The 8,260-nt window shown below is 24.8% G+C and overlaps 1 protein-coding gene across 1 annotated transcript; it reads right to left on the minus strand.

Annotated features, from left to right (window-relative positions):
- Window positions 1-7,038: 7,038 nt before the first annotated feature.
- Window positions 7,039-8,031, minus strand: LOC134827291 (uncharacterized). The gene is made up of 3 exons (XM_063839875.1): window positions 7,955-8,031; window positions 7,303-7,899; window positions 7,039-7,241 (listed from the first exon to the last, which is right to left on the minus strand). The coding sequence occupies exons 1-3, from the start codon at window positions 7,997-7,999 to the stop codon at window positions 7,059-7,061; spliced, it is 825 nt and encodes a 274-aa protein (XP_063695945.1). The 5' UTR covers window positions 8,000-8,031; the 3' UTR covers window positions 7,039-7,058.
- Between the last annotated feature and the right edge of the window lie 229 nt (window positions 8,032-8,260).

Genomic DNA, 8,260 nt, shown 5'->3' on the forward strand with positions numbered 1-8,260 from the left:
ACCCAATGCACAATTTTGAATTTCTGCCTAATGCAAATTAACATTTTTTTTGTCCCAAAATAAATTTTTGATTTCCTTCTGATGTATTTTTATTAAATTTTAAATTTCAATCCCAATGCACATTTAAAAAATTTTGCCCAATGCAAATTATCAAGTTTTGTCCCAAATTAAATTTTTGACTTCATTCTCAAGTAAATTTAATAATTTTGTTTAATTAAAAAAATAAATTTTCATCCCAATGCAACTTTTAAAATTTAAACCCAATGCACATTTTAAAAAAAATCAACCACGTGACCAATTAGAACCAAATTTTTCTCCGAAACGCATTAAAAAAAATAAAAATCCGTACAATTTCATTCGAACAAATAGAAATACAAAACAAGTGATGCATTTTAAATGAATTTGCGTGCAATAAAATTTTATTTTCGTTCCTCCTCCGTATCGTCACAATAAATGGAGATGCAATGTCATGTGAAACACGATGGACAATAATAAATAAAAAATGTAACAAGTCACAAAAATATTTTTGCTCGGGACATTGTTGTTTAAATCGATGATAGAGTGGCGGCAAATAAATATTTTATAGAAATTAGATTCCTTTTGCATCAAAAACGCCGCCGCCTGTTGTTCTCATGACGAACGCCTACGTTTCCATAGACAAACAATAAAAACTATCCCATCACGTTCTTCGGTTTCTCTCACTTACTATTATTTATTATGATTTGTGTAACATGAGAAGCAAAGAAAAACATTTTTTTTTAAATATGCAATTTAATAAATTTGATTTGTTTGAAGTGTCGACAAAAGGAGTGTTTTGTAAAGTGATTAAATTTCGAGTGTAGGAGACAAAATTCACCCTCTTTTTAATAAAATTTAGTAGAAAGCCAATTAAATTAAAATCAAAATGGGATTTTTGTTGTTTTTTTCAAGGAGTATGGGCAACTTGATGCATCTTAAGTAAGATAAATCGACAGATTTTTAAGAAAATTGTTAAAAATTTTACAAAAAACTGGGGTTCCTTGAAAAATATTTTGCTTTAAAAAATTTTTATCGGAAAATTTGTTTAAAATTTATTGTCTCAACTCATCATCTAGCGAATATTTCAAGTATTTTACGTGTCTGGCAGTACCAGCACCTACAAATTTGCGCACTTTTGCAGACACACACTCAGTTTATTATTATTATCGTTGTTGTTTTTAACAAAGGGAGTCCCCTAATAATAACAATTTAAAATATTTTTGCAGCAAGAAGATTATATGCTTCGAACAATATTATATTAATTTAGGTAGTGAAAATTACAAGAGTGATTAGACACCCATTATTACTGCATGTCACAACAGAAAAAGCGGGGGATGTGCATTCGACGAGACACGCAGGTACATTGCAACTGTAGCAAGATTACAAAAATTGAATTTTGAGCGAGATTTTCTACCCTCGAATTTTTCGTGATGAGAGAACTCGCCTGTTAAAGCACAATAAAAATTTATTCATTGGCCGTACCGAATTTAATTTGAACATATTTTCACCGTAAATGGAGATAGCTGCTAGACAACCATCATCGACAGTAAATCAAAAGTTACACATTTCAGTTTTTCACAAAAGGGCGTTTTTAATTGATTTAAAAATTTTTTGGATAGATGACTCGGGATGTCGTTTATTAATTAAATGAAAATTAAATAATTGAATCAGAATCGAAAAGAGACCATTTATTAAATTTATGCATTCAACTTTAATCATATATATGATTTATACGTAAATTTATTTTATTAAAAAAAGCATTTTGGATGATTAACAATGAGAAGAATTTTTTTTGTAGACGAGGAGATATGATTCACTAATGGATCGATTATTGTAATTATTTTATTGTACCTGCATGGACCTGTTTTTATGATGTCTACCAGTATGAAGAGAGAAAAAGATGCATATCTGAAATTTTTGTTCTTTTCGTTAGAATGAGGTGAGTTGGTTCATTGTCGATTTAAATTGGATAAAAATCCATTATCTGATTGAAATTTTGTTCCGTTTAAGAATTTTGGTTTAAATTTGAGGCAACTGTTTTTTTTATTCGTGGGTTTAATTTTTTCTATTTAAAATTGTTGGCATTGCCCTTTAAAAATTAAATTCTAAAAATTTTTGTATTTTAAAAAATGTTAATAAATTAAATTTGTATTTTAATGTCATTAAAATTTTAAAAAAATTATTAAAATGATTTTTAAAATAAATAAAATGATTTTTAAAATAAATAAAATTATTTTTAAAATTAAATAAAATTATTTTTAAAATTAAATAAAATTATTTTTACAAAATATATTTTTATTTTGTAATTTTGACGAGTTTCTGAATTTTAAAATAAAAAAAAATTGAATCAAAATAATTTTTAAAGAAAGAAATTTAATTTTTTAGAAGGATCATTTTTTGTTGTCAACATATTGTATTCGCATGTCAATCAAAAAAGAGATTAAAAATGACTTTTTCTTTTATCCTTCAATATCCTGGAGATTATTTTTTCTTAAAATATTTAAAAAAATATATAAATACAAAAAAAAAAAAATAAAATAAAATAAAAAAATTTGAATGCAAAAAAAGTTTGAAAATTGTTGAATGAATAAAATAAAAAAAAAAACATTTTTTTATTAATTTATTATTTAATTAAAAAATATGCTCAATTTCATAAAAATTTTTCCATTGAAAAATAAAAAAAAAATAATTAAAAAAATTTAATTGCAAAAATTTTTATTTGTTTTTTTTTTTTTTATTTAATAAATAAATTATTAAATAATTAATTAAAATAAAAAAATTATTAATATTAAATTAAATAATTTTATTTGCAGTTTATTTTTAAATTAATTGTTTGTTTAATTAATTAATTAATTTTAATTTAAAAATAAATTTTATTTTTAAAATAATTTTTAATATAAATTTATTATTAATTATTTTATTTTTTTAAATTTTGATCAATTTTTAAAAATTTATATTAAAACATCTTGAAAATTCTCGAAATTTAACATTCACTTGTGCAATCTCTCAAAATGTCCGAACACCAGACAAATCAATACAATCTCATGTAACACAAATTATAATTTTGACATTCAATATTCTGTAACAAAATATGTTCAAGACATAACCACAGGCAGGACAATTGTTTGTTATAATATGCAGCAAACATAATTCTCGTACCATCAAATTTCAAATTATTAAATTTAACAAAAGGAGCATTTTGAGAATACTAAATACCATTTACCGCAAGTAAATTTTAATACAAATTCCTCCATCGAGAACAACAATTTAGATTGTCGGTAGTTAAATTTTGTCTTTCAATGACACAGAATAACAAATGATAACGTATTAGTGCTTAAAATACTTCTATTACAAATTTATTACGGTTTGCCACATAATTGCCAAGTTCAGAATTGTTAGATCAATACACGCGCATAATTAACATATTTTGATGTATTACTATGAATATTTGATTTATTTTAGCGTGTATCGCATATTTACGCAAAATAAGCAAGATTAATGTTGCATAATTTATATGAAAAGGTCATAAAGTGAAGTTTACTCGGTGTAAGCGATTCTAACAATTGAATGACTAAATAAATAAAGTTTATGGAAATGTTTTGTTAAATTGTAACTACTTACTAAGTATTTAACGTAAAATTTATTAAGGAATAATTTGCGTTATCATAATAAAAGTTTGTGATATTTAATAACAAACATTATTTACATATAAATTCTTTTATTTAATATTTGAAAAAAAAAAAATAAAAATATTTTCCTTTTTATTTTTTTCAGGAAAATTATTAGATTTTATCATTTTTTGCTCCAAATCAGGCAGCTTTAGAAGAAAATTTTATTTAATTATTTATAAAATTTTAAATTTAATATTATCATTTTGATTTTTAAATATATTAATTAAATTAAAAAAATTCTAATATTTTTTCTTAATATTTCATTTATTAAATTTTTTTTTGACGCGTAAATTTTTTACACCAATTTATATTTTTTTAAATTGAACGCATATCGACAAAATCAAATTTTTCTTACTTATTTTAATTTTTATTTTTTCAATTTTTTTTCAGACCGTAGAAAATTTCGTTTCGTACAACAAATTTTTTTAAAAATGAATAAAAATTAACTGTTTTTTTTTTTTGATATCATTAAGAACAAAAATGTTTGGTGCGAAATTTAAAAAAAAACATTTTTCATGAACAAGAAAATTTATGTTAAAATTTTTCAATATGCCATCAAAAATTATTTGATTGGGGTTTCGAAAAAAAAATCAGGAACGTTGTTAATTTTTTCGAAATTTTTTTAAATGGAGCTTCACAAAAAAATAACACAAACATTTTGAATTTCAAAATTTTTAGAAGACTTTAACTTTGAGGTTATACAAATATTTTGCTGTCAACAGTTTTCGAGATATGACTTCATGGGGATCATTTTTAAAATTTAATTTGAAAAAATATCAGTTTTTTCTAGATTAAAAAAATTTACAAAAAAAAAAAAAATTTTCATAAAAAATAATTTTGTGAGACAAAAATTCCTTACAATAATGCTGTGTCACTGCCCTTTGAACTGCAATTTTCTTCCACAATATTTATGAATTTTTGATCAGTAGAGCAAAATATAAATAAATAACAATTTATATTCATTCCACTCGAATTAACATTTGATCTATCTTTGCATCTTTCTATTCTTTCAGCGAACGAAGGAGGTTCATACGAGATTATTCGCATGTCCGTGTTCACCGTTTTGAATGAAAGATTATTTATTATTGAACTGTACGTTAGTGCTTATTACTTTGCAACAACAATGAGAGATGTCGTGCACCCTTCGCATAAAAATACCGAGTGTGACACTGAAATAGGGAAAATATGTTATAATTTTTTTTTGTATCAAATCCATTCGATTGTCCGATACAGTTACAGTCCCATTTATGCTTCGAAGAAAGGGCATGTGGATAATCTGTCTTTTGTTTGATGACATTTTTATATTAGATTCTATTGTTTATTCCCATTAATTCGCCTAAAATCGACTGCTGTGTCAGGTTTTTGACCGTTTTTCACCAAATTGTCACAAAAATCCTGTAAAAATGGGATTTTTTGTTGGTCTGTGTGATTAAGATAAGTCATCAGGATCAGAAGTGAATTGAAAAATAATGAAAGACTTGCAAACTGATGATTAGAATTCGACAGTTTTATAATTATTTTTGGTGTTTGATCCATAAACAAAGGACTTTCACTCGAAGAATGTCCTGCAATGGTCGGATTTGTCCAAATTTATTCAAAATACGGATTTAATATTCTGCGAGGATAAAAGAAATGAAAGGGGAAAGTCTTAATTTTACGGATTCCTGGGGAGAAAATAGTTTCACGCTACCTGATAAAGTCTTAATAACCTGACAATGACCTACCATCACGTACCATCCACGAAAATAGCAAAGCAACAAATGTCACATCACTTCCTAATTTGAATATTTTATTGAAAATACCACCTTCGATTCCCTTGATACCTTTTGCACGTCTCATGCTTTGACAAGACACATGTCATGTTAATATAATATATGAACTTTCGAGGAAAAAAAGGAGAAAGAAAAGGTGAGTATTAAATTGACATGTATGTTTAACCCCTTTGACGCACTCCCTCATGTGTTTATTTGGACTTTTATTTTAAATTTTATAAAATTTAGTTTTTTTTTTTTTTTATATAAAAATAGACATTGATGAGTAATAATTGATAAAAAATCTAATCGTATTTGCGTCAAAGGCAAATTATGTTATTGAAAAATAAAAATAAATCGAGATAACAAACATTTTCATTGACAAAAAAAAAATATTGATAAAAATTACTATGAGTCAATTTTTGAATTCGGCTTATCGGTAGTAATTAATGACTTTCATTTTTATTTTGATAATTTTTATAAATGTTTTTTAATCCTTTTGTCTAGATTATTTTGTGATAATTAATTTGGCAAAGTTCGCTTTTTTGATGTTAATTGGACTCTGACGTCAATTCGCTCTAATTTGTCATGAATTTTCGAGAAAAGAATTAAAAAATTAATATTGTTGTTCTTTTATATTTTAATCAGAAATTGTATGATTCATATTATTGAGCAAATTGAGGTCAGCAAAACTTAAAAAAAATATGTATAAGGTACAAAAGGATTAAAGAATATCAAAATAAAAAAAATTGAGTCATTAGCTATTTCAGGTTTCAATTTTATTTTAATTTTTTTGAATGAAAACTGTTTTAAATTAAATTATTTTTTAATGAAATAGTTATTTTTTTTTAATTTAATAAGGCCGCTCCAAATTTTTTTTGTCAATTTTTCAAAAACCGAAAATAATGAAAATTCAAAAATTTTAAATGGGCGTTTTTTGGCCTATTTTCATGATTTTTCAAGAAATTTTCAAAAAAATTTTAATTTTTTTTAGCTTTTAGTATTGAAAATGATGAACAGATGTTTACAAAATTTTTTGTCAAATATTTTTTGTGAAAAATTATTTTTCAATTTTTTAGTTGAATTAACTCAATTTTAAATATAAAATTAATTTTTAATTATTGAAAATGACCAAAAATTTATTTTTTTCATTTTTTATGAAAAAGTATTTCAATTTTTTTTTTTATTTTGCCATTTTGAAAAAAAGTTTTTGGGACAAAAAATTCGAAAAAAATTTGGAGCGGCCTAAGCTAAATTAGAAAATTAGAATATAGAAGAAAAATGTAAATAAAAATATTCTTTTTGAAATTTAATGTATTTATTTTATTTATAATTTTATTATTTATTTTAGTACAATTTTATGGAATTTAATTTAATATTGAACCCGAAAGTTGTCTGAGTTTTTTTTCTAATGAATTGTCCATAAAGCTGTTACCTAATTACAATTTTTTAAATTATATATTAATATTTTAGTAAAATTCAACAAATCCTCCAAATTTCTATCTTAACTTGTACAATATTTTTAAAGCATTGATTATTTTCGAAAACATTTTAAAAAATTCATACAAAATTAAAAAAAAAAACAAAAAATCTTGAATTTCAAAAAAATTTATTGAAATCAATTTGAATCATTTGGACATCTAATCAAAGAAGCATTTTTGTAAGCCATGTTCAGAGCTTCATCGATGTAATTGACGATATAATCCGTAGTTTTGAAGTTGAAGTTTGCAACGACATCCTCAACGGACTTCATTTTCTCAGAAACAACGTTAATCGCAGAGCTCAAGTACAAATCGTCTTTCTACAAACAAAAAAAAAAATATTTTCGCTGCAATTTTTTTAAAAAAAATTTCGAGCCTTACCTGAACCATGCAACTTGTTGTATGAGACATTGGCTTAACATTTCCCGTAGCGCAAAGATTCAATTGCGACGTGAAAGCATCAAAAAGTTTAAACTCAGCATATTCATGTTTCACTTGACTCATGTAAGCTTTGTGAGCTTCGGAAGTTACTTCAATGATTTTGTTGCTGATGCCATAAAAGAAGTCCGTGAAAAATGTCTCCGAAACGGATTCATTGCAGTTTTTGTTGAGCAACATGAAATAAACATCTCTCGAGGTCTCATCGACTTCTGGTTTCTTTGCTGCCAAATGATGTCTTTGGAAATTGAACGAATTGAGGATACTTTGGCGGGAATCCTCGAGCATTTTGTCAACCAAATAAGTCACTGAAGAATAATTTTTACGGAAATGATAAACATGGGCAGTGGCATAAGGATTTTTAGCATATCCAACATCGTAAGCCAATTTTTCGAATCTTCGTTGAAGCATTTGTGATTGTTGGCGATAAAAATTGTCCATCGTCGCATTTTGAAATATGTCCAAATTACGTTCAGTTGTGTTGAAAACTTTTTCTAACAACACACGGTAGTCAAATTTGTCTTCATCGGCAATAATTTGCTGAAAAAAAAAACAAAAATTAATAAAAAATTAATTTATAAGTTGAGAATCTTACTCCAAAAAGACAAAAAACGCCAAAAATTAAAATTTTGGAATTCATTTTGAATGATTTTAAACTTGACTTGAGCAAAGTTTTCGATTAACTGATCAAAATATTATCAAATCTACGCGTTTAAATACTTTGCCGTGATTTTTTTTGCACTAAATTCGTCATTTTTTTGTCTTATCATCATGTATCATCTAAATTGATAAAAAAAATTGACAATTCATAAAAATCTTTTGTTTCCTCTTGATAAGATATGAATTGATATCCTTTTCAAGTATAAAATAAAATTCACTGAGTTGACATTTTTTAGTCTTT

This window comes from Culicoides brevitarsis, chromosome 1 (genome assembly GCF_036172545.1).
Source record: "Culicoides brevitarsis isolate CSIRO-B50_1 chromosome 1, AGI_CSIRO_Cbre_v1, whole genome shotgun sequence".
In the NCBI taxonomy this organism is placed as follows: domain Eukaryota; kingdom Metazoa; phylum Arthropoda; class Insecta; order Diptera; family Ceratopogonidae; genus Culicoides; species Culicoides brevitarsis.

Excerpts from the sequence above, each read along its gene's own strand:
- LOC134827291 (XM_063839875.1), bottom strand. The coding sequence starts at position 7,999 with ATGAATTCCAAAATTTTAATTTTTGGCGTTTTTTGTCTTTTTGGA. Across the intron at positions 7,900-7,954 it reads GCGTTTTTTGTCTTTTTGGA|CAAATTATTGCCGATGAAGA; the intron begins GTAAGATTCTCA and ends TTTTTTTTTCAG. Across the intron at positions 7,242-7,302 it reads CAACAAGTTGCATGGTTCAG|AAAGACGATTTGTACTTGAG; the intron begins GTAAGGCTCGAA and ends TTTTGTTTGTAG.